General features: G+C 51.5%; 6 protein-coding genes across 6 annotated transcripts; 2 read left to right on the plus strand and 4 right to left on the minus strand.

Annotated features, from left to right (window-relative positions):
- Positions 1 to 485: 485 nt before the first annotated feature.
- Positions 486 to 2,381, minus strand: BO94DRAFT_517688 (uncharacterized protein). Its single transcript, XM_025610004.1, has 5 exons — positions 1,704 to 2,381; positions 1,484 to 1,639; positions 1,087 to 1,409; positions 967 to 1,036; positions 486 to 903 (listed from the first exon to the last, which is right to left on the minus strand). Exons 1-5 carry the CDS (start codon positions 1,996 to 1,998, stop codon positions 770 to 772), a joined length of 978 nt encoding a protein of 325 aa, XP_025467092.1. The 5' UTR covers positions 1,999 to 2,381; the 3' UTR covers positions 486 to 769.
- A 959-nt stretch (positions 2,382 to 3,340) lies between these two features.
- On the plus strand, positions 3,341 to 5,471 carry BO94DRAFT_84651 (putative MFS sugar transporter). The gene is made up of 8 exons (XM_025617704.1): positions 3,341 to 3,529; positions 3,595 to 3,869; positions 3,921 to 4,467; positions 4,522 to 4,609; positions 4,665 to 4,863; positions 4,915 to 5,015; positions 5,067 to 5,165; positions 5,222 to 5,471. Exons 1-8 carry the CDS (start codon positions 3,458 to 3,460, stop codon positions 5,449 to 5,451), a joined length of 1,611 nt encoding a protein of 536 aa, XP_025467093.1. The 5' UTR covers positions 3,341 to 3,457; the 3' UTR covers positions 5,452 to 5,471.
- A 2,614-nt stretch (positions 5,472 to 8,085) lies between these two features.
- BO94DRAFT_467042 (uncharacterized protein) lies at positions 8,086 to 9,816 on the plus strand (the record flags this gene model as incomplete). The annotated part of the gene is made up of 1 exon (XM_025608194.1): positions 8,086 to 9,816. One exon carries the CDS (start codon positions 8,086 to 8,088, stop codon positions 9,814 to 9,816), a length of 1,731 nt encoding a protein of 576 aa, XP_025467094.1.
- Positions 9,817 to 11,620: 1,804 nt separating this feature from the next.
- Positions 11,621 to 14,233, minus strand: BO94DRAFT_467054 (DUF1212-domain-containing protein; the record flags this gene model as incomplete). The annotated part of the gene is made up of 1 exon (XM_025608195.1): positions 11,621 to 14,233. The coding sequence occupies one exon, from the start codon at positions 14,231 to 14,233 to the stop codon at positions 11,621 to 11,623; it is 2,613 nt and encodes an 870-aa protein (XP_025467095.1).
- Positions 14,234 to 18,011: 3,778 nt separating this feature from the next.
- BO94DRAFT_546732 (uncharacterized protein) lies at positions 18,012 to 19,091 on the minus strand (the record flags this gene model as incomplete). Its single annotated transcript, XM_025613306.1, has 3 exons — positions 18,012 to 18,350; positions 18,699 to 18,786; positions 18,835 to 19,091. The coding sequence occupies 3 exons, from the start codon at positions 19,089 to 19,091 to the stop codon at positions 18,012 to 18,014; spliced, it is 684 nt and encodes a 227-aa protein (XP_025467096.1).
- Positions 19,092 to 21,096: 2,005 nt separating this feature from the next.
- BO94DRAFT_466764 (Mis12-Mtw1 family protein) lies at positions 21,097 to 23,136 on the minus strand (the record flags this gene model as incomplete). The annotated part of the gene is made up of 5 exons (XM_025608178.1): positions 21,097 to 21,682; positions 21,741 to 21,909; positions 21,956 to 22,120; positions 22,169 to 22,825; positions 22,929 to 23,136. 5 exons carry the CDS (start codon positions 23,134 to 23,136, stop codon positions 21,097 to 21,099), a joined length of 1,785 nt encoding a protein of 594 aa, XP_025467097.1.
- Positions 23,137 to 23,764: the final 628 nt, after the last annotated feature.

A 23,764-nucleotide genomic window follows, 5' to 3' on the forward strand; every position in this document is an offset into this window, starting at 1 on the left:
CAGAAAGTCAAGTAATGGATTATGGTATCTTTCCGCATCCTCTTCTTCCTTCTGCAAGAGACCTGCTCGAGCGAGACACGTATGCCCCCAACCATTCAGGCTCTGGAGCTCAGTGCGCCGTATGCGGGTTTTGTTCCTTTTCTGTGTTTCCATCCTAGTGGAGTCGGGGATGACTGGCAAGCGCTGATCGTAGATTCGTTGTGTTGTTTGGGAAAAGCGGGCTGCATTACCTAGTACTTAGCTTCTGATAGTACTATGGAGTATGGTACGGTGCCAGATCCTGACTGGGATTTGGTCCGCCAATAGCAGTTCTGTCACAGATACTACCACTTCCTTCTACTATGTAAAGCACTACTAATGAGGTTATTGAGTAGTCAGAGATAATCTTGTCAACGTGGAAAATTAGTAAACGGCTGATTTTGAGAGTCGCCGATAATATGAACGATATTTTCGCTGACCCATTACATACAGACGTGGTTTTTCTTCTGTTTTGTTTTGTCATTTTACTGTACAGTATGTACCCCACTTTTTGTTTGCTTTTTTTCACCTCAACAATGGGATAATGGCTGTACGAGTGTATGTTGATAATCTCCGTGCTCGGGTTTCCAATATGTAGGTAGCTACCACTCCCAGGTACTAGATAGGAGGTAGGTACATGCGGGCACGGAAATCGGAGATGTATTCCGTCCCCCATGATTGTCATATGCAAGTGACCCGACAACGATGCAAAGCATTGTTGAAAGATTAATCCCTGCATACCATGTGTACTTTAGAAGATAGCCATGATATTAGGAGGCGAGGACACCCCTCCCGGCATGTTCAGGGGAACGGAAGCAATAAAGAAAGACCAGCGCTGAAGATCTTGGCAAGTTCGCGACAGTGCTTCTAGATCAAATAGCTCCCCTATCATATCCAATATAGTCAGCATAACCGGCTTCGCATTACGAGTTTTACGGGCCAACGTACCGATTGGCATACCCCAACCTGCAAGCACATATTCATGCAAGAACACATCAGGTGACTGGGGCGGGTAAACCTGCAATATGTCAGTTTATACATTACGCGGAGCTCAGATGGGAATCTCACCTCCCAGCTGATTGCATCGCTGGCGATTGCGGCGAACCCAGTATTCCAGAGCCATCGCAACATGTCTGTAGTCGCCTCGACCCCGGCGTGCTCGGGGTTCGGGTTACCAGCGTATTGCCGCTTCTGATCATCGGTCATAACTGTGTCCCATTCTTTGGTCACCCCAATGCGGACAAAAAGTATGTCCCCCTTTTGAAAGACAATGCCACATTCCTTGGCAATCTCTTCAATATCGGAAAGGCGGATTTGATGCGTCGAAAATGTGCTATATCTTATGCCTTTTTTCTCTGCCCATGTGGCATAGTCGACCAATACCCCGCGACCTATCACAGCGTGCGCCATAGCAATTAGTTGTCTGTGCTGACAGAGTGATCATCGAACGAAAGTCGAGCCCTACCAGCGATGCCCTCCCGCGCCCAATGTTGTAAGCCGATCCGATCGTTCTTCCGGTCGGTGATCTCCTCGGCCTTCGTCCCTCCATAGAACACACGCTCGGGTTGGCCGTCAACTGTTTGCGAGAAATGTCGCAGACCATCCCACTGGCTACTCTGTTCTAACAAATGGTTAGCACTGGGAGGGGGAACTATAAGCAATGGTGGGAATAGCATGGAACCTACGAGGATTCATTGTAAAGATATCATCAAAGGCCACTCCACCCAGCAGCGGGACGATCTGATGATGACATGGCTGACGATTCAAATTAGGATAATCCAACTTGGTCAGTTCCCATCCCATTGTCACTCGCCGGCCAGTCTTGATTTCAGTTGCAGCAGCCTTGGCTACCACCTCCGGAGTCAAAATGGCCAGCTTCCCTAATCCTTCCTCGTGGCTTCCTGGCTCTCCAACCCATACTTGCTTTGGATTTGGTAATTCGTCGAACGGTACATCGAAAGGCGACTGGTTGTCTGGCATGTTATAAAGTATGAGGTAGGTGGGTAGTCGGAACTACAGGAACAGGAATTCAATAATTTGTGAGATGACAGGAACTATCAACAATGATAGGCAACCAGCTACACGTAGTGTGCGCTCAAGAATGTGCCACCGGGCAGTAGTCTCCCTGCTTATGTAGCCTGCTGCAAGGGGATTCTGTAATTGGTACCGACCTCAATTGGGGAGGCGGAGGGGAAAGGCAGGTTGGCGTGTAGACGACGCGACGCCGTTGGTCGTAGCAGAGACAACTGGTGGCACTAAGGGGATAAGTTCATGGATAGTCGCGATGGAGTCCCGGGCTAACACCTCTGGGACTCCGCACCTAATATGCACTTATTGCACCCATGCTGCTCGTGCACGCCACCCTCGATGAAAATCTCTTCCATATTTCGAACCCACAAACCCAATGTAGTCCGTCGAGCAGATAAGGCAACTAATTTCAACTCCGCCGAAAAGGTGGCCCCCGGACACCCGGAATATGGGCCGGAGTTACTTTACCAACACGACCGGCCTGTCTGCCTGTCATGCTCCCACCTGACATGCTACCCGGTCAGTCCACAGTGGTAGACACGGGAAATCCAGGCTGGCCATGGGCTGATCGGGAAACGGATCGCAGCCAAAGTCAACCTAAACTGGATGTCATGGCGATGAATGAACCAGATGGTGGTGGGGGAAGGAGAACCTTAAGTGGGCAGCAAAACATACTTACCGACATACATAACGGTAACGTACGTACCGAGAAGAAAAATAGGGAAAAAAAGGGAAGTGACAGGGCGGGAGACCCCAAAGAGGCTTAGTGGCCGTCCCCTTTCGGCAGGACCGTTTGTCAGGTCAGCGAGGCAACGGCACCGTGGAACTCACCATGTTACAATGCATCAGCTTTCGCTTCCATCCCCTGAGCTAGAGCGAAAGGAATGGTCGGATAGTGGCCGACCACCATGCTCCTTCAGCCTGGAGGTTGTGCAGCCGTCATTCCGTTGGCTGGTGGGCCCCCCCTCCTCCTTGACTCCACTCAACCACTCGCAGAAACGAAGTATAGTACTCAAGGGAAAGCTTGAAAGCTCCCACGAGCTAATGAGACTAGTGCAGCATGTGTCTTGCGCCGAGAAGCCTGTTTCTCGGGTCGCTGGTGCGTTGATAAAGATGTCCTACTTAAACTGGTGTGCCGGCTTGTGCTGTCGTACACGGGGCTGCTCAACTCTCTCATATCTACCCAGCATTCCTTCCGCCTCTTTTTTCCCTCATCCTTTCCTGGAATCCTGGACGTGGTACTCTGGGGTGTTACGTGATCGAGATTGATTTCTGTGGCTTGCAAGATCTCGTTTCACCTAATGCAACGTGCAGGTTAACCTGTTTGCGCTTCTCTCTGGTTAAATTTCTTTTTCCTTCCCACATGGGCTTCGATCTACACTCAATCTTGAGAACAGACCACTAGTTCAAAATGGGGACGTTCGGGTCTCAGACCAGTACTTATAACAGGCTGGTCACAATTTTTGTTGCCGTTGGGTCGATGGTTAGTACTCGTGCTTCCCTCTCTTCCATTCGCAGACGATGTGGTCTAACATGCTCGTTGATTAGACCTATGGCTACTGCACCTCGATTATTTCAAGTACTATCGGTCAGCCGGGATGGTATACATACTTCGATCTTCCCGCAGATGGCGAACCAGGATATGCCTCGATCACAACCCCTGTGATCTCTACTGCGAATGGCGTCTTTAGTGCTGGGGGTGCGGTTGGGGCACTCTTCATAATGTGGTCGTGTGATTTTTTCGGCCGCAAGCGTAATATCCAGCTGGGTGCTTTCTTAGCCATGTTCGGAGGAGCTCTTCAAGGAGGTTCCAATTCACTCAAGTGCGTCACAATGATTCTATCATTGCATGTGTCCTCGCTAACAATACCTAGGATGTTCCAGGCTGGTCGCTTTGTATGCGGTCTAGGGATCGGAATTCTTGTGACTGTTTGTCCAATGTACCTTTCTGAAATGTCCAGTGCCTTCCGCCGAGGATGGCTTGTCGGACACCATGCCATTTTTCTCGTCTTCGGTTACATGCTTGCTGGGTGGGTTGGCTATGCATGCTACTTCGCAGAGAACAAGCTAGGCACCTTTGGCTGGCGTTTCCCACTTTGTCTCCAGTGCTTGCCACCTCTTATCCTACTTCTAGGGTCGCCGTGGCTTCCTCGCTCCCCGCGCTGGCTGATCAGTAAGGGAATGCACGAGGAAGCTAAAATGGTTCTAGAGCGACTTCGCCAATCGCCAGATGACCCCAACAATTTGGTTGCCAAGGAGGAATATTATCAGACGGCCGAACAAATTCGTCTGGAGGGTGAAAGACTGGCTACCTATGGCAACGTATGGGCAGCCGTTCTGAAGAAGAAGTCGTACAGAAAGCGCATGGCTATCGGGTTTCTGACTCAATGGGGAGCGGAATTTGGTGGGCCTCTCATCATAGTGAGTTTAGCCCTTCTCAGTATCGTCTATCCTCTAGCCACTTACGCCGTGTAGAACAACTACGCTGTTCTTCTCTATGAGAATCTCGGGATGACAGGCGGTATGCCACTGCTGCTGAGCGCCGTCTGGCTAACAACCGCTGGTAAGCTTGGGTTATCTCAATATTAAGAGAATATGCTAACAGTGGCATTTTTCAGGGCTTATTTATAACCCTCTTGGTGCCTGGCTTCACGACAGGGTAAACTCACGCCGAAAGATGTATATCACAGGCTTCATCGGAATCATTATCACCACTTCTTGCTTAGCTGCTATGACTGCACAGTATGCGGGTACCACGAACCGCGTCGGTAATGGATTCGGCATTCTCTTTATATATCTTTACCTCGCTTTCCAGGGGTGCGTATCTCTGTTCGAAAATTTCCCTTGGAGTTACTTATCCCTGTCCAGAACTTTCTGTGATACGACAATGTATCTGTACGTCTCCGAAATTTTCCCTACGGAGATTCGCCCAATCGGCATGGGCTTCTCACTGTTTGGACAATTTGCTGGTAAGTTAACTGTCTGAGGGAAAACAAGCTTAGCTAAGATTGCAATGACAGCGACCATTATTCTTCTTCAAACTGCCCCCACAGGGTTCGACAATGTTGGGTGGAAGTTCTACCTGGTTATCATTTGCTGGTCAATCTTTTTCATCCCAGGTGAGCTGAATCAATTATTTCAAAATATGCTCATTCTTCTGACGCACCATCTTCAGTGATTTACTACTTCTTTCCTGAAACTGCTCGTTTGACTTTGGAAGAGATTGCGAAAAACTTCGGCGAAGAAGTTGCTGTCCACCTCACCGACGCAACGGACGAGGAGCAAGCCCGTTTCCAACGTGACCTTGAGAAACGGCCTGACAGTTTGGGGCATTCTGACTCCAGCAGGGACAACGAGGCTGGAATACCTCCATCTAGCTCCCACGAAATGCCCAAGGCCCCATGAACTGTCCAATCCACTACCACTAATATGCTGGACAATGCCTTCACCTGTCTTCGATGAATACACAACATGAATTCTTCCGAGGCAGAGATCCCAATGCATGTTCCACTATTCCGAAATACGAAGTCTGGCTACACAAGCGGGCTGATTGGTGATGTTGTTGGTATTCTCTTAATGCCGGAGGAAGTTTGGGTGGCCTACGAGAAGTATAGGCCATGTTCAACCTTGGACATGTGTCAGGCAGATTTTGTCTTTCTTGGAAATAGCACAGACACCTTAGCGATGAATCATTAATGTGAAATAGACCTGCATATCGTTCTCGTAACTTTGTTACCTACCCTCCCTGGTCACGACATTCAAGAAGCACTGGGGATCCCTGCTCCACACTGCGTCATCCCAAGAACGACAATATTGCCAGGTGGGACAGCTGGATAGTATGGCATGCAGTGATAGCACTGGGGATCTCCAGCATCCATCAATGATGGAACAACCTATTTCCTAGATTGTGGTAAGCAGCCTGGAGCAGAGGTGGTTACGTGATGACGGGGAGTTCTGATCCAATCAGCATTGGGGCCCGGGCCGTATATCGGCAGGATGCCAGGCTGCAGAGCCAGAGACAGGTTCAGGGTGGATTGGTCGGCCAAAGTGCACGGATTCACACTTGTTGTACGTGCACTCCTCATCATGCTGGCTGAATATCATTCCTACGGCCACCTTATCGATGTTGTCTCGGGACTATTGGCTCAGGGGCTTCCCTGCCGTCCGGAGCACTCTAAGGGAGCCTTGAGAAGCACTCTGTCAGAGATAAAGATGGGCCTGGGCTCATGCAAGCTGAGACAATAGTGAATGGAGACGGTACGCCGCTAAATCAGATAAGGCCCGTCAGATGATCATTGTTGATTGTTCATTTGTTAGTGTTGATAGGGATTAATAATTAGAAGAGGGTCTGCTCATTTCCTGAAGATCCTCCATGAGAGTAGATAATGGACGATGGCACGTCCTCAGGCACCCACGGGGGTGGGATGGGTGCTGGCACCAATCAGGATGCCTCGGTGCGCAATTGTCCATTCGCCCCTCCTCCCGCTAGCCGAGAGGGGACTAGAGCGGACCTGAAGCGAGCCAGTCAGGAAGAGCGCTAGCGCCTGAGCGACGGGCGGGCGTCTCAGCCCAGCGTGTGGAAAGGCAGAATCGGGAATTGCTCGCCAGGAGAGACTGAGCGCCCCGGTTGAATGAATTGGTGATTCGCATGATTCCAATAGTTCCCTCCTTCGCTCCGGCTCTGCTTGCTTGCTTGCTTCTTGCTGTCTTGCTCGCTGTCCCTTCTTCTGTTCTCCTCTTTTTCATTCACTAGTATTCCGATTCACTGCCACTCTTCTTTCTCCCTTCCCCGCTGGTTCCTTTCCTTCCTTCCCTCTCTCTCGGTCGGCCCTCTTTCTGCCTCCTCTTTCTTCCTCCACCTCCTCCTTCTCCTCAGCCTCTTACTACTACCAACTCCCTTCCCCCCAAACCCCGTATTCACTTCTTCCTCACCCCCCCCTCCCTTTTTCTTTCTTCTTTCCTTCGCCACTAGTGTTCATTCATCTCGCTACTTTTACTTTACCTTCCTTTTTTTCTAGCCCTTTAATCACCATTCCCGTCCCACCGTCGTCGGGAGGGTAGCAGTCGAGCGAACTTGACGTTCCTTGGGTTGTCTGCCTGGGGCTCTGGCACTGGACGGTCCTCTCTAAGCGCGAAAGAGGGAAAGGCACGGAAAAAAGAAAAAAAAAAGCGGCCAAACACGCGCCGACTCCCGAAACGAAGCACCCGGCGTCGACTTTCGTTTCTTCCTCACCCTTCCTTCTCTCGTCAGGTTCGAAGTGCGGAAAATAAAAGTCACAAAACGGAATAAAAAAAATAAGAAGATAAAAGAGGAGCAAATAGGCTACAGAAAAGGAACAACCCTGTCCGAAAAGCAAAAGTCCTGGTTTACCTACCCTCCTTGCCGCGACCGCGTGTTTTCATCCTGGACGGTCTGAAAGGTAGACTGGATCTCGTCTTCTACTGCATCTTCGCGTCGAGCATCATTTTCTACGGCTACTAGGGAGTTGCAGAGCATCTCCGGCCCATTCCTTATCTTCTGTCTTCAACACAGAGAAACTCAACCCCCTCGTCTTCCTGAGCCTCGCACGGGTCTTCTTTTCTCATCCGGTCGCGTCCGTCTCTCACTTTCTCGTCCCCTCGAGCCAGCTGCATCTTCCGGCGGCTTCTGACACCCCGGTCTTATAATCGCTTGTACACCTGGTTATTAATCCCTCATTGGTTTTCTGCCTTCTCTAGCAAGGCGCATTCCTTTGCGTATCTTATTGTATTCTGCAGGTTCGTCGGGTTCCCATTCGGTACCTGTCCCCCAACTCCATGCTGACACCATCTTCACCATAGGGAGTCCGGACTTTCGCCCCGTTCATTGCCTACTGACCCCCGTTCTCCGACGTCGGTTATTTCCTGGGTGTTCGAACTTACCCTCAGCCTTGTAATATCTTAATACGCCGAAAGTTCCTGTGTGGCCGACCATATCGCCTCTCCGGTCGCTGCACTACCAGCGCTGTTTCTCTTCATCTATTGCACATACTGTTTTATACTCCATTTACAACCACGAGTATGGACACTGGCGGTCTTGCTCAAATGACCTACAATCCGTCTTTCAATAATGGCAGTTCCCTTGGGGTTCCCGGGGCCAGCTTCGCGTCTCGGAGGAAAGGCTCCCATATCAAGCGCTTGAGCGTGCCCCCACCACACATCTCGACCATCGATGAATCCCAGCCGTCTGCGCCAATTTCAACTCCGCGCACCAGCCGTTCGCACCTCTTGGCTGGTTTGAGGACAGCCCCCAAATCAGCAACGATGCCTTCTGCCTCCCATCGCCAGCAACACCTTGGCTTGGAAGGCGATCGATATGGCAATCTTTCGAACCGAACTGCCGATCGCGTCCCTCAAACCGCCATGGGAACCGGATTCCCACGTCACTCGTTAGCCTTGAATCAGGGTATAGACATGAGCACAGGACGTCCCATGTACACTTTACCGGAGCAGGTGCTCGCACCTCCGGCTATTGACATCGCTGGCGATACGCAAATTGACGAGAGCCTGTATGCTGAACTGATGTCGACAAATCTCTTCTTGGCTGCTCAGCAACAGCGGTTGCAGCAGCAATTGATCAGTGTCACTGCGGCGGCTCAGCAGTTTCAAGGTCTCAATCTGGGAGGACCTATGGTCCAGCAACAGCAGGAATATCCTTCTATGCCTGTCCCCAGTATGGGATTTTACCAACAACAGCTCCAGCAGGGCGTGCAGCCAGTGGTGCAGCCCGTTCCCGGCCAGCCAGGGCTCTACTCGGTTTACAATCCCCTCACTGGACAGCAAAACTATGTCTACGACAACACCTTTCAGCAGGACAGCTCGCCTTCTCCTTACCAGGAAGAGGAAACTCAATTTCCAGCCATGCCGGTGCCCACCTTCAGAGCCGAAGTGTCCCCACCACCCGAGTCACGCCAATCCCCTGTCAATGTGTCTCAACCTGTATCTCCTCCCAGCGGCCGTTCGTCTCCGCAGGAGACTGTCCCTCTGCCTCCTCCCTCGGCAAATGCCTTCCGTAGGGGTCACAAGAAGAGCTCGTCTTTCAGCCCAGCACTCAAGTTGCCACTTGACACGACCAAGGCCAACAGTGCTATCACCCCTCCCGCTCCTAAGACTGCCGCATTGCCGCAAACCCCCGCCACTGGAACGTTCGGACCCGGACAGGCTCGTGCTGGGGAGCATCCCATCCGTCAGCCCCGTGGACCACCGTCTCTCGAGGAGCTCATAGCCAAGCCAACTTCCAAGCACGAAGGAAGCAAAAACTTTGCGACCCGCCAACGTCGCCGTGCTGTGCATAACTTAGTCCGTGCAGGTATTGAACGGCGCGGAGAGACTCGGAGTTTCGGCTGCCATAGCAGCGGTGGTACCAATACCCCGGCGAGCGAGAAGGAATTCACGTTCTCTGATGGGGATGATGCCACTGTTCGCAGTGGCAGCCTCTCTAGCAAGCCCAGTCTGGGTAGTCTGCGTGCTGCTGCGAATGGAGCTATTGGTTCTGAAAGGAAGGAGAGATCTTCCCGAGAACGCCGATCGCAAGATAGCCCGTACAATACCACTCCCATCAGCGAGGATGGCGGATTCTTTGGTGGGAAGTTTGCGGAGGTTCGAGCGGACCAGGTTCCTTCTCGAACCGGATCACCCTCGGTGGCTGCTGTCGTCGCTGGCCAGAAGACGGTAGCTCAGGGTCAGGAAAGGCGCAAGACTCCGATGCTTGTGCTCTCCAGCGCTGAAAAGCGCAAGACCCCGATCATGTAATGCAAACGTCGTACATAATGTGACTGAGACGTAACGGATGCGCAAAGCTTGGATGATTTTTTTTTTTTTTTTTTTTTTTTTTTGCTTTTTGCTGTTATTGGATCTGAGTTCCTGCAGGCACCGCCGTTCTATTCTATCCAGAATAAACAAGACGGTTAATCTTGATGTCATGGCAGGATTTTAAGAGAGATCCGCCGCCAATGTTTCTCTCCTTTTGACACTGTGCATGAACACATGGCCAGGACTCTGCCCCGTCGATGAACCAATCTCTTGTCTGACGAAGCAAGCCTCGGATGAAATGTGATTTCCCTTCAACTTGTTATTCTTCGCACCTCTCTCTTTCCCCTCTTATTCTTTCCTTCCTTCCACCTGAACAGATTGATGAACCACACGAGACCAGAATCATTAAATCAACTTTTCTTTTCCTTCCTCATTGAGCTGGTGTCGCTCGAGCTTTCTACGCGCGATCGGATGGGTCTGCTGGAACGGTAATGGACCTGTCCGTCGCTATTTTCTCTCTTACCTTTTCTTTTTGCTACACTCCACATTGGGTGGGATACTGTACGTACATGCATCTGGATATGTATGCACTTTCGTCCAGTTATCGTTGCTACTTGTTTTTATTCCCTAGGATATACTAAACTAAATGACATCTACTGAGTAAACCACTACTCTGTTACTCGATGATACATGACTTCTTCGTCTTCTTCCTCTTTCTCCTGCCCCTGTAGCTCCATGTTAAGTCGTCTATATCTCCGTCCTCATTCATAAGTCTATTCAAGGCCCCGTACCACGTACCACGTAGCAACATACATACCTAACCTACCTATACCACAACATAGCACTCATCCCCACGTTCAAGACCGAAGTCCTCGCCACTCCTACTATTACTTGTCTAGCTAGCTGATGTCATAAATCGCACGATGCCGGACGGGTGGGTACATGGCCGGCTAGTGGTACCTACATATGTAGGTACATTGTACATCATGTGTTGTTACACTACATGATCGTCATGTGTGATTCCCTTGATTACCGTCTCTTATCTGTTCTTCTGCATGTACGTAGGTAGGGAATTGGGTATGTGTGAGACATCTGTGTTATTACGTCATTTGTGTTTGATATACAATTCTACTACTCCGTACAGACAAGTAACTTTGCATTGGGCGGTTCTATGCGTCATATTTGGGGCAGAAATGTGAGGGGAGGAAGGATGGGGACAGTATCTGATCGTGATTCATGAAATCGTATTATCTTCTATCTAGAGTAGTAGTCTAATTCTAATGACCGGAACCTGTCGAGGTAAGTGGTAGTAAGTATAACTCAGTATAGATATATCAATCGACTTGCGATGCATCAGAAGCAGATCAAAGCCCCACCAAAACGTAAATATGTAGACCAGGACCGCCGTACCTTTGCTTTTGTAACACGGGGAAAGTGAGAGGGAAAGGAAAGAAGGGAACAAAAAGAAATGAATCAGCACAGGCTGTTGTTGACGTACAAATATACCAACGGAGCGCTTGTAAGCTCATAAAATCAGACACAATCAAGACAAAAAGAGTAGCCAGACGAGGGTATGCCGAATATATGCAGGAATGGCAAGGCTGAGCACCAAGGAGATACAGCACAGAGCAGGACAGGCATGGACAGAAAGGATCCCAGATCAAGGGGTGATAGGACATTCACGCTGAAGTAACACGGCAATCCGCTTCATAAGAGTAATCCAAACAGGAATCGAGGATGACAAAGTGTCAGGTAAAGAAGGTAAGCATAGAGGGTGGTCGGTGATCAGAGACCGGCAGGTCATCTAGAAACTGAACAGTCCGCTTCTTTTCTTGCCAAGCGGATAGACGACCAAGGCAGCCAGGAACAGGCCTACTGTGAAGCCGACTGCTACCTGGACCATTCCGTAACCAATGTCAAGGACAACCCCATGAAACTCGCGGTCAAAGTTAGGACTCGACATGTTTCTCGCCGCATCCACAAATCCCTGCGTCCCGTTAGAGACAACAGAAAAGGGCGACGGCGTAGTAGTGATTTGTTCCGCTGCCGCGATGCCCGAGATGAGCGACCCGCTGGCAGCAAGACCGGATGGAACAAGCACAAAGATAGCGGGCAGCATCGCTGCGGCCGCAAAGCCGTGCCGTAACCGGCTATAAAGATTTCCCATCACTCCGATGACGAAAGCTCCCAACGCGTTGGAGACCTGAGTGCTCGAGTAGAATCGCTTGGTACCGAAGTAATTCGTCACGTACCCAGCAAAGGCGATCATCAACATCATGGGCATCTGCCTCCACTTCGCTTGGTTGATGACGGCGAGGCAAAATGTGAAGAGAATTGCAAAAGGAAAATGTTGAAGATATTCGTTGGTGATTGGGCTGGCCGGACACGTGTAGTCCGAAGATGCATCAGAATCCAAAAGACCATAGACTGCGGTTCCGATCGTGATTCCGAACCCAAGGAACAGGGAATAGATAATGGCATAGACCATGCGGACAGACCCAGCGACAATACTGCGTGACTGCAGCTCCAGACTGGCGCACAACACCATGTATCCGGGCAGGATCAATGCAATCGAGGACTGGGCCAGGGCAGAGAAGCAGAAAAGCCGCCCATCCCCATATCGGATGCTGCCAAAAGCCCGGGCCAGGAATGATGTCAGAACTGCAGCAGAGATTTCAAAGACATTCGCGTAAAGGTTGGAGCGTGGCGAAAGCACAAGCTGGAGGATTCCCAAAAGACATCCTAGCAGAAAGGCAACTGGCATATCGATAGGCCGCGCATTGAACGCGAAAGGACCGACGCAGGCGCTAGCACATCCGTAGATAAGAATAACTACTGGCACGGGGTACTTGTTCTTCTGCTTCACGATCTCATCCAACCGTTGGATGGCCTCTTCAACCCCAATCACGCCGTGAATCACCTCCTTGTAGATGAGATGCACATCGGACAGTCGACCCAGGTCGACGCCCTGATGACTTCGGACCAACCGAACTTCAGTAGTGTGAGTGGACGCGTCGTCGAAGGAGATGATCATACAGCCAGGTATATACAGGAATTGACCGTCAACCTCCAAGACGCGGGCAGTCATCTTCATATACTCCTCCAACCTATGAGTAGGGGCGCCGTACTTCATCAAAGCTCGGCAGAGTCGGATGAGATATCCTTGGCGGGAGAGAAGTTCGGCTATCTGGATCGTGATGCGGATCTCATCCTCAAGCTGCGGTTTACCCATTCGCTTGGGCACGCTTGGAATGGCTCCGCTGCTTCGGGAACGCTTGAGCATCGCGATGGGGGAGCTTGCCGAGTTCTTGGCCGTTGAGCCAGCCAGGGAGGTGCTAGACTGGTTAGGGGATTTTTCGTACCACTTCCTGGGCCGTTGAGACTTCCAGGTAGGGTCTGGGGATAATCCTCGACTACTAAACTCTCCGGTGCTGCTTCGACGCAAGCTGCCATGCCGGCCCCGCGAATAGTTGCTGCCAGGTTGATCGTATAGTTTGAGTAAGGAGGAAAGGATCCCGCCACGGTAATGGGCCGGCCGTTCAACGTAGGCATCGGGGTCCCTTTCTTCAAGGGGCGTAACCTGCCCGGACCGGAGCCCTGCAGAGGGGACTTGGATCCGGGTCAGGAAACTGAAATCGTTTCGAGTCATTTGTCTGACTAGCTGGTGGGCTTGGGAAGTACGTATCGATTGTCGGCCGTTCAAAGGGCCAACTTCATCGTCGTCTGAGAGGTCGTCAAAATGCTTTTCAGAAAGACTGATCATGGGAATCTCATCCCCATCCTCTGAAGGTAGCACCACCTCACTAGGAGTAGATGCGATGGAAGACGGTCGACTAGACCAAGGGCTTGTCTTTGGAGATTTGGAAGATCGATGCAGCAAGGATGCCAGCCGCTGGGCTCTTTCTTGTGCCGAGTGGATGGCCCTCCCCTTCTCGTTACTGACCTCATCGTCATCGCCGGGGGAGCCTGTGGAGCGAGCTGCTGGGTGGATCGTGAGGCCCGTGACACCTACCGGCGTACTGGGGCTAATATCGATCAGAGGCACTGATTGGGGGTCAGGGGAGGCCTTAACTGTCGATGGAATGCTACTAGCGGTGGGCAATGGTCTTTGCGGTAGTGATGAGCCCCTTCCATCGAACCGGGTCTCTGACGTCGATCCAGCAGTGGTTGCGCCAAGACCAGCCTCGCTGACCGTGAACTTGACCCGATTCGTGCTCCTGGGGATTGCTGCATTCCTCAGCCGGCCCTGAGCTCCGCTTGGTTCCAACGACCTCTCCTGCGGGTTTTCATTGGGAGTTGGTAGGGGGGATAGGACACGCGGCCCCGGGGATGATCTGCTAGGTCCTCCAGATAGATCAGTAAGGCTCGAACGCCTGGAGGAGGATGATATGGGCAGGTCAAAATAGCCGCCAGCCATTTTTGGTTTCTTTACGTGACTTGCGGAAGCTTGGTCTTAACCCACGGAATCTGCAGTCCTCTTTGTGTTACCTCTCTGCTTATGCAAGTTTTTTTTTTTTTTTTTCTTTTTCTTTCTCTCTTCTTTGTGCTTTAAACTCCTCGGATAACAGTGATAACGTCGAATGGTAGAAGGCTCTTGCTGTTCCTTTTCGGGTTCAATGTCGTTAAGGGTACCTTGGTTGTGCTTAGCTTGGTCCAGCAGCCTAGCAACCATGTTAGATATGTAACTTGCATCATCCGATGAGGTCGGTCACAAAACGCACCTCGCAGATTCTGAGCTAAGGTAAAGGAATGAAAAGCCCAGATAATAATAACGGTACTTTCGCTGACTTGAATTCGGAGAAAAAGCCGTCGGAAAGGTGGGTTGGAAGGGGTAAATGGCCCGCCACAAGGAATGGATATACGTCACGGATACATAGCCCAACGCCAAAGCAGCCTGAATGGTCAAAAGAAGAAATTCCTCTGTAGGATAAGAGGAGGGGGCGTAGAAGAGAATGAGAAGGAGGGGTGACAAAGTGGAGGTACGAGGGTGGGCTTATACTCGATTTCCTTCCTGAGGGACGAGATTAAAGGGAGCAAGCAGGTGATGATGAAGAGACAGACAGAGAGAACGATCTGGAAAGTGGTGCTCTGCTGGGCGAAAGCAGCCGAATATGGGAAATGTGAACTTGGGGTAGAGACAGACAGGACCAATCACGGAGCTCAAAGCACCACGATGATCATATGAAGAGAGTGGATGTGCGCGATCTGTCCTTGGCTTTGTGTAGCGGACGAGGGCTTGCGGAATAATATGAAATTGACAATTCGGGCTGAAAATATCTGGGCGCCTGTGCTTGACGTGGGGGCTGGCAGGGCAGGGGATGGATAAGAGCGAAGGGGGATGGGGAAGTTTTGTATCAGAAGCTGCTTCGGCTGCAAGAGGCGTCGTTGCCACCCTAAAGAAATCAAATCACTGCCTTGGCCGGGGAAGTTGAAACCGTGACGAATCTGAGTGGATGGATCACAGACCCCTCAAGGCCTAGACAGGGGAAATGATAAAATAGAACGAGGTCTAACTTACGAATCCGCCAAAGTCAAATGCTCGTCCGTCCGCCAGGCCTGACAGGTGCTGAATGTATGCGCTCAGAAAACTATTGACCTCTTCAGGATACAACCCAAACGGTTTCATGAGCAAATTCAGGAGCAAAGGTTGAGAGGGTGACACCCAAGCCCGATGGACTAGAACGGCGCTCAGACTGTTTGGCTACTATCTTGGATGCGGCCGCCGTCATTGACGAAACCGGTTGGTTCCACGGGCTCCACGATACGGTACCACCGTGGCCCAAGGGGGAAGTCACAATGGCTTGGATGGACACTAGATGGATGGATTGCAGCAGGACGCGACTGGAGACACAGACCCCGACTCTGCCGGTCGGTACGGCTGTCTAGCTAGTCCCTTCATTCTCCCGGGAGCTCCTGCCGGTGGTGAGGGTATTGTGGTGAGTCTCCGCCGGTCTAGACACCGCGACTGCTTCTCTTTTTCTTGATTTCTCCAACGTCGTTTGTGTGCTTACAGCGTACTTCCCATACAGATTGGTTTGCTGCCAGAATCCATCGCTCTTTCTTTTTCCTGATTGGGATTGTGTTCTGATGCCTGGTGGAGAATTCTGGGGGGGCCTGTCAATCCGGATCTCCACCGACCTTCTGGAACCTTTCAAGGAAAGGAGGAACCATGGGTATTGCGAACGGCATTGGACGGAAGGGCTGCTGAATGCTTTTCCAGCGTCAATTCAAGCTCTTCCTAATTTTTTCTTTTCTTTTTCTGGAGTGGTGCTCTAGAGGCAAAGCCCCGAGTGGAACCGTGGCTGGGTCCGGAAGGAGGAACCAGGTTTATCAACCTCTTAGCGCCCGAACCGGACCGCCGACAGAAAACCCAAAGTCTGGAGTCGCGGAGTCTGGACGCCTGGAGCCCGTGGCTGCTGTTCCGGATGACCAGCACGGCGATGCACGAATGGGAGCAAGCCATCAGGTCGACGCGTCCGTCTGCTGTTCGGCTACCCGATCGTTCAGACCGATGGTGCGAGCCGGCCAGACATGGTGACTAATGAAGCTTGCAGGGATGGATATGAGCTGTCTGTCGATCGGAATGGCGATATGGATCAGTCGTCGACTTACGGTGTAGGTACAAGCAGCTCCCCGTCTCCGTCTGATGCTGGTGGGTCGGGAGGCAGACGAATGCTGGATTACGAAGCTTCGGGGGATCTTTGGTATCCATCACATGGCGGGCTGTGTCAAGGAAGTGAGTGGGTGGATGGAACCCCAAAAAAAGGGTGAGAAGGGAAGAGGGATGAGTGAAAGGGATGAGGTTAGGACTGGGATTGGATGAAAGGCAGCTGCAAGTGATGCAGTCGCGGCACCTCTCCTCCCCCACCTACTAGATCCAGTCCCGTTCACCACCTCTCTCTCTCTCTCTCTCTCTCTCTCTCTCTCCCTCTCCCTCTCTCTCTCTCTCCTCTCTCCTCTCTCTCCTCTCCACTCTTTTCCATCCCCTTCCCCTGGGTACTACTACTCTAGTACATATCTAGCACCGCCTTAGTCCCTGCTGATCAAATGCGACGGATGACCGTTCATCCCCCGACTAAACTCCCTCTATTGGATTTGCGCCCCCCTCAGGCGGCGAGGCACCGTGCACTCGGAGCTCCGCCTGCCAGCGGCTCGCCTTGCCGATTCGCTGGGTTCCAGATACTGGCCGAAATGCTTTCCAGGTGATGTGTCTGTCTAGTGTCTAGATAGTGTCTACATGGCGCTATGTCCTCTAGCACTAACAACTATCGCTGGCATCCTAGATGACGCCTTGGCAGTACTCATAGTATACTTTTCTTCGCGTTCGATGCCCCTCCGGACGAAATTCACGACCGAGGAAACCTGAGACGTTGGAACTAGGTCGTTTAAACTCCTTACTTGGGCGTCCCTACCGGTCGGCATGGCGGTAATGTCGCCGATCCGCATTCCCCAAATCATTGCATTGCATCGCCTCAGTCGTCACGGCAGATCCACTGGCTCCATGATTTTCGCGATGAGCAGAGCTAGCGTGGCTGCCCCACTGCCATATTTGTCTGCCTGGCTTGCATCGCATTGGCGTGATCAGTACCATATATTTAGAACGGCCCGGGTAGATACCAAACGGAGTAAGTGCAGCAGGTCATGATGAACAACAACATGGATATGAATAACAGGCGACCCCATCTTGACCTCCCGTCTCTCCCCGCTGTCCACACACGCCCAAAGACCAAAGTACCCCAGTAGTCCCTCCCGGCCTCCCGACCTCCCGACCTTGCTGGTCTGTGTTACTCCCCTTCCCATGATGTCAAGGAGTTCTCCAGGTGGATGATTGGGGTGGCCCTGGTTACACGACGGGCTCAGGAGCTGGGCTCATTTCCTCTGTACTCTGGGGAGGCTGCGGTTCATACCGGTATGCGGGCTGTTTATTCACGAAACTCGGGCAGTAGATACGTCTACGCAACCTTCGCCTCTATGGGTCCGAGTCTAAGTCGACGGGGGCAAGATATTGGCCATCAATAGCTCCAATAGCTCCAATAAGCCTCGTACCTGCCGCCTAGCTGCACCCTTCAACCCCCTCAGCTCTTCACAGCAAGCAAGCTGTCCCACCCATCACGGGTCCAGCTCGCTCCCGTTCAACGCTGCCGAGGATGGCTGTGGCACTGCACGAACGCAAGGACCAATACTTAATTCTGCATTCAGGAGCGCAAGAGGACGGATGCATCCTGCCAGAGTGACACCGCGGAGGCGAGGCAGCCGAGCCGGCGGATGCGCATGTCCTTATCATCATTCATGGACGTTGCTTCGTCTGGTGGATCTGTGGGGTAGTGGCATTCTTCGGCGGGAATTCGCAGGACGATGCCGTCGCCGGATATCCGTGCAGTTACTTTCAGCGCGAGTACAGTCGGGAGGTCAGCAGGAGGCCAGCAGAAGGCGTGGTAGGTATCTTCCACGAGCTCCGATGCCAACCGGCCATAGCTCAGCCACCACTTGGGGTCCCTTGGCTCAGCTAACTCCGGAACAGAGGTGGGGCGGAGCTTATTTGCGGACTCTCAGAGACTAGATATACAGAAAAGGTATCCTACCTAGGCTATCTATGTAGCCTTCCCATGTGAAACTTGTCCTGGGTCGTTCTCGCAAAACCAACAACCCAATCGCCACTACCACATCACCATCCAGTCGACGTGGCAAACACCACGGAGTAGTCTCCTTAGGCAACGAGAAATTGTCTCAGTCGCATCAGCAATGACTCAACCACTTGCCATCCAAGCCAATCACAGCCGCTGCCGCCACCACCAGGCTCTTTGCGAGGACGGTTGGAACACCAGATATGCTAAAATATGGAATAATCGGCAATCCGGCCCAGCTCCCCTGCTGTCGCCTACCTGGGCTCCGTCCATCCATCTTCCTGGTCCTTCTAGTTCTGTGAGCTGAGCCGATGGTTGGCTTCCATGCGCCCAGCCCATCGACCTTCTAGATCCCGGTCGTTCCTGTCATGTGGTCTGCAGTGAGATCAGGTACCTGCGTGTCGAGAACTTTCGTTCGGAGGGAAAGCCGCTGGATATTTTGTCCTCTGACCTCCGTTGATTTCTGTCCAGAAGACATCCATCCACCATTCTAGACCTCCAGTCGGCTTGCCTCTCGACGTCGATCACCGTCACAATCACATGGAATTTCTCTTGCGGCCCTCCAATTAAACTCTCCCACTCTTCCAGCAAAATGTGCCGGACTGTCTGGGCAATGGCTGCCCACAGCAGAGCACCGATTCCAGCTGCCATATACGAGCAAGTATGTACCACTTGGTCTGTATCCAGAGCAGCAACAGCATTGAGTACGACCTGAGCATTGCATAATCAGTTGCAAGAGGTCATTGGTGGATCCTAACCGGAGTTATTTCCTCAGGTGTGTATCATCTAACTTGAACGAGGGGTTTTCATCTAATCACCTACCTGCATAAACATCGCCCGATAGAACGGAGTACAGAGTAAGTATTCTCCTAGCGTCAACATCCGTGCACGAGTTCATCCCACCTGATCGGCATTCTTCATCGACCTATTCAGTAGATAAGACCTGGTTCAGTATAGTGTAAGCTACCTAAATAGTTCCTAATACCTACGGAGAACTTCTCTCCCCACGTGGTCCTCTCTACATTCCTTACTTCCCACCCACTATCCACCAACCTAACTAAATGTTCTAGTCAATCCTATCTACAGAGCACGTATCTGTACCACCTCCACTTGACCCGGTCATATCCGCAACCCCCTAGAATGCAATAGTCCCAAACCATGATTGATTGCCCCAGCTAACTCTTTCTCCCCACCTACTCACCTCCCTAACCTGCCACTAACGAAACTATCGAATACCGATAGTATCTCCAAGCGGGGCAGTCACCCCAGCTAGCGAGAAGTACTAGCTGTCGATCTTCCTGATAAGAAACCTTCCGAGAACAGGAAACGCGGGATTCGCGGTCCAAAAATCTCCTATCTCCTGCCCCCTTACTCCGGGTCGAAATTTTTTGAAACGCGGGAATGGGGTACTCACTTGGAATTAGACTAGAGCCTGCATACTGGGTAGTATTGTAGAGGGGAATAGATAGATGATAGCAGAATCTGCATTTCTATCGTGATTGCGTTTTTATCGTTAGGTAGGTGGTTGTAGAGGGTGTTATGTTCTTAACTACATAGTACATGGTTAGATCGGACATATATACACCGGTGAATATTAATCAGTAGTGTAAGTAGTAAAACAAGCAAGCTACGTTTGATTTCGTATACAACTAGTACAGTCTAATATAGTTTACTAAGTACTACTATTCAATTATGTTTTCACAATTTAGTATCATCTCTCCACCCATCCTCCTCCTTCCTCCCTTCCCCTAAACAAAGAGAGTATAGAATAATTAAGCCAAACATCAAATACTATCATCCTACGCCATACTACTACTACCACACTAAATTAAGTAAACACCCATCTAATAATAATATGAAGTAATGCTACTGACTGTAGTATCATCTCCATAGTTCTACCCAGATAGTATATACTATCCCCCACCAACCCCCCAATTCACCAAAACTCCCTCCCCCGAACCCATGAAACTGCACATTAGAATCTGCAAATAATACCCCACATGCCAAAGATATATCAAATACTAGTACTACTATCACCAATTAACAACCTACCCACCCGACGACCAGAGGGGCGGGAGGTTGGGAGGGGAACAAACATATCTAGTACTCGCATACCTAACATCCAACAAAACCGGTTTCGGGTGCAGAATTTATGCATACTAGCCATGCATGTCAGTCAGAACTTAAATCAATCATCTACTGCGGATTCTTTGTCCGATTGCTCGAATAGGTAGGGATTTTAGTGAGTATGTTGTGTGAAGAATTTGTAAAGTTTTTCTTTAGTGTACTGTGTAGGTCAGGTGGGTGGAAGAAATTAGATATGGAATTGATCAAAGAATTGAACGAAGACCGGGAATTCCGTGCAGTGCATGCAAGACAGTTTGGTTATGGTTATGGTTATAGTATGTCCATTGACAATGTATTCATCCTGTCTTAACATAACCTAACCTAACGTATCTGTCCCCCCATCACGCACCCCAACTCCATTGCTAACCGAAACCAAACCAAACCAAACCAAGCCAAAGTATGAAATCAAACTCCGAGGCCTACTACAGGCCCAGCCCGCAAATACATGACATAACAGAATGTGAACCCCATGATATTTATCGCTTCGTCACCTAGGTAAGTCCCTAACTATATTATGTGGCGTGGGCTCCTATGAGCGCCGTTCGATCCGGCTCAACGCCCCCAGAATCAGGCCGAGGTCTTCTCGGGGTCGGGGTCGGAGACTTAGGTCTTGTTGGGAGTTCCCGCCGTCATTGGCTTCGGTTGCCTGTCGGCGGACCCTGCTGCGGCTGTCGCGCTCGTCGAGGCGCTCAGCGCAGATGCGGAGCACGCGGGTCGAAACTGTGTCGGACATTGTGCGATACAGGTCGATGTCGTGTATGCCTGCGGCGAGGGAGTCGAGGGTCGGGGCGAGAGAGCTGGTGATGCGGGAGAGTCGGGTGGATATGGTGGATGGAGACATTTGGGGGAGGATGTTTGCTTCGGAGGCCGAGGCCGAAGGCTCGGTTTCCATGGGCTGGGCGTCTGCGGGTTGTTTGGCAGCTTCGGGGTCTATCTGGGCGAAGAGTCTCCGTTGCGAGGGTTCTAATAGAGACAAATCGATTGGCTCGGGCTCGGGTGATAACTGTGCAGGTTGGTTGGTGTCGGGTTCTGATTGTGAAGGTGGTGTGGGCTTGATTCGAGGGATTTCTGTTGGTCGGAGGAGTGCATTGAGAGCATGTCGCTCTTTTTGTAACCTTATAACGCCATTGTTAGCTCCTTCCTGTCGCTGCATACGAGACAGACATCGCTCACCTCTGTATTTGCTCTTCTAGTTCCTGGATCTTCTCTGTATTAAGGATGTTCTTCGGGTTCTCCTTCTTGACTACCAGAGCATGAGGGTTGACATCCTCTCTTCCAAACCAGTTGGAGAGCTCGGAATTAGTGGAGAACTCCTTCAGCAGTTCCTCCTGGATAACCCGCGCTGTGATATGTTAGCCTGTGTAAGCAATATTCAGCACCAAACGTACCCGCTAGACGAGCGCTCTCGTCCTCTGAGCGCGATCCAGACGGCTTATCGCCGATTGCTCGCGTGCCGCACCAGATCAGAAGTTGCCGCATCCTCCGTGGCTCCGGCAGGTCGGCCGCAATGTGCTTGTAGAAATCTGTCGTATCGACCTTTTTATGTGGCAATGCTGTATATAATTAGCACCCAGGCAAGCACAACGGTACACAATACCCACCATTAGACGCTCCCGAGTCAATCAGGGAGCTGGCTCTCCGTCCTCTCATCCCGAGACTGCTCCGCCTGTTTCCTCCTTTCACGGATTTCTTCCCCCGCATCTCCCTATTGCGCTGGATGACCGGCGTATCCGCTAGAGGCAAAGCAATCGTAGTAGCCGTCCCGGGCTGCTGTTGCTCCGGAGACACAAAGCCATTCACTGGTTGCGTTTGCAGCGGCGGCGGATGCTGCTGTTGCTGTTGCTGTGCGTCGCTCTTCGAACTACTCGGCCTGCCTTTCCTCCGCTTCTTCTCCAGGGGTACCACCTCAGCTTGGTCGTGTTTCCGTGTAGAGCGTGTAGGACGTTTCGTTGGTTCTGGCTGTGGTTGCGGTTCCGGTTGAGGCTCTAACTGAGGTTCTTGCTCAACCTGAGCTGCCGCAGCCTTTGCAGCTCCTCTCGTCTTTCTCTTCCCAGTCCCCTCAGTCTGTTTCTTCTTCGGTTCCGCAACAGGCTCCGATTTCTTCTCTGCTCGCTTTTTCGGAGGTCGCCCTCGTCTGGGTGATGGTTGGGGTGGTTCTTCCGGTACAGGTGACGGTGCCTTTTTCGCCTCTGACGGTTTGGCTTTTTTAGTCGTGATGCGCGAGAACTGGAACCCCTCAATATCCTCCTCAAAGGGTGCTGTACAATAAGATCAGGCATTAGCACTTCAACACCCTTCCCGCATAAAACACCATCACGAGTACTCCAGCCAAGCTTCCATCAATCACCCAAGTTCACTCACCAGCTTTCCGTTTCCTCTCCGCCGCGCTCAACTTCTCTTCATTTCGATCTTGCTTATTCAAACTCAACCGCGCGCTCGTCCTCCTTCCCCCGCTTCTTCCAGGCGCGGCGGGACGCGCCTGCGCCTGGGACGTCGCCATATCGATAGCCAGTAACGGTTCGCGACGTTTCGTCTTAGTGGTAGAAGAAGCCAAAACAGTGACGGTCATGTCAGGACCGAGTCAAGGCGGGGTTGTAGGCGGACAAAGGAAACAAAAAAGGAGCGACGGATCGAAAGGGTCAAGAACTGAAGTTGAGTGTAAGACTTTTTCGCACAATCTGTTCTTTCTGCCTCCTGGGAAGAAATCAACCGCGAATTGAGGTGCCCGCGAAGAATTCCTCCCGCTGTGTTGATAGGTCTTCGGTCACCGCAAATCCTTCAGTCCGGACGGGTTGAAACAGGAGAATCGACAAGAATTGGAATTAACGATCGTGCTTTGACAGACTCCCCCGACTTCTCTGATCTCTGGTTCTGGGTGTAAATTGATTCGAATTCGTGCGGTCGCAGGTGTCCGGGTAGCTCGACGACGGGAGGGGGTGCGATCCGAGGGACGTGTGTTGATGCGGGTTGCGCGGTCAACAACGGTTCAGGGGACGCGACAATGGCGGGCGACCGGTCGAGACAGGCGAGTTGAGATTGAAGATCGAATGGCGGAAACTCCCTGGGCTCCTTGCGCAGAAGGGCCAAGCTCTGGCATCGGGATGACGGGGGGGATTTGGCTCTTGCGAGTTGCCGCAGCACGCGCTTGTTTTGGTCGTGGCGCGTGGGGAGGCGCTAGTCCCGTTCGGGGTGACACC

This window comes from Aspergillus sclerotioniger (genome assembly GCF_003184525.1).
Source record: "Aspergillus sclerotioniger CBS 115572 chromosome Unknown BO94scaffold_15, whole genome shotgun sequence".
Taxonomy (NCBI): Eukaryota; Fungi; Ascomycota; class Eurotiomycetes; order Eurotiales; family Aspergillaceae; genus Aspergillus; species Aspergillus sclerotioniger.

Coding starts and splice junctions, on each gene's coding strand:
- BO94DRAFT_517688 (XM_025610004.1), bottom strand. CDS start 1,998: ATGCCAGACAACCAGTCGCCTTTCGATGTACCGTTCGACGAATTACCA. Junction 1,640..1,703: donor TATCTTTACAATGAATCCTC/GTAGGTTCCATG, acceptor ACCATTTGTTAG/AACAGAGTAGCCAGTGGGAT. Junction 904..966: donor AGGTTGGGGTATGCCAATCG/GTACGTTGGCCC, acceptor TGGATATGATAG/GGGAGCTATTTGATCTAGAA.
- BO94DRAFT_84651 (XM_025617704.1), top strand. CDS start 3,458: ATGGGGACGTTCGGGTCTCAGACCAGTACTTATAACAGGCTGGTCACA. Junction 4,468..4,521: donor TTGGTGGGCCTCTCATCATA/GTGAGTTTAGCC, acceptor TACGCCGTGTAG/AACAACTACGCTGTTCTTCT. Junction 4,610..4,664: donor CGTCTGGCTAACAACCGCTG/GTAAGCTTGGGT, acceptor GGCATTTTTCAG/GGCTTATTTATAACCCTCTT.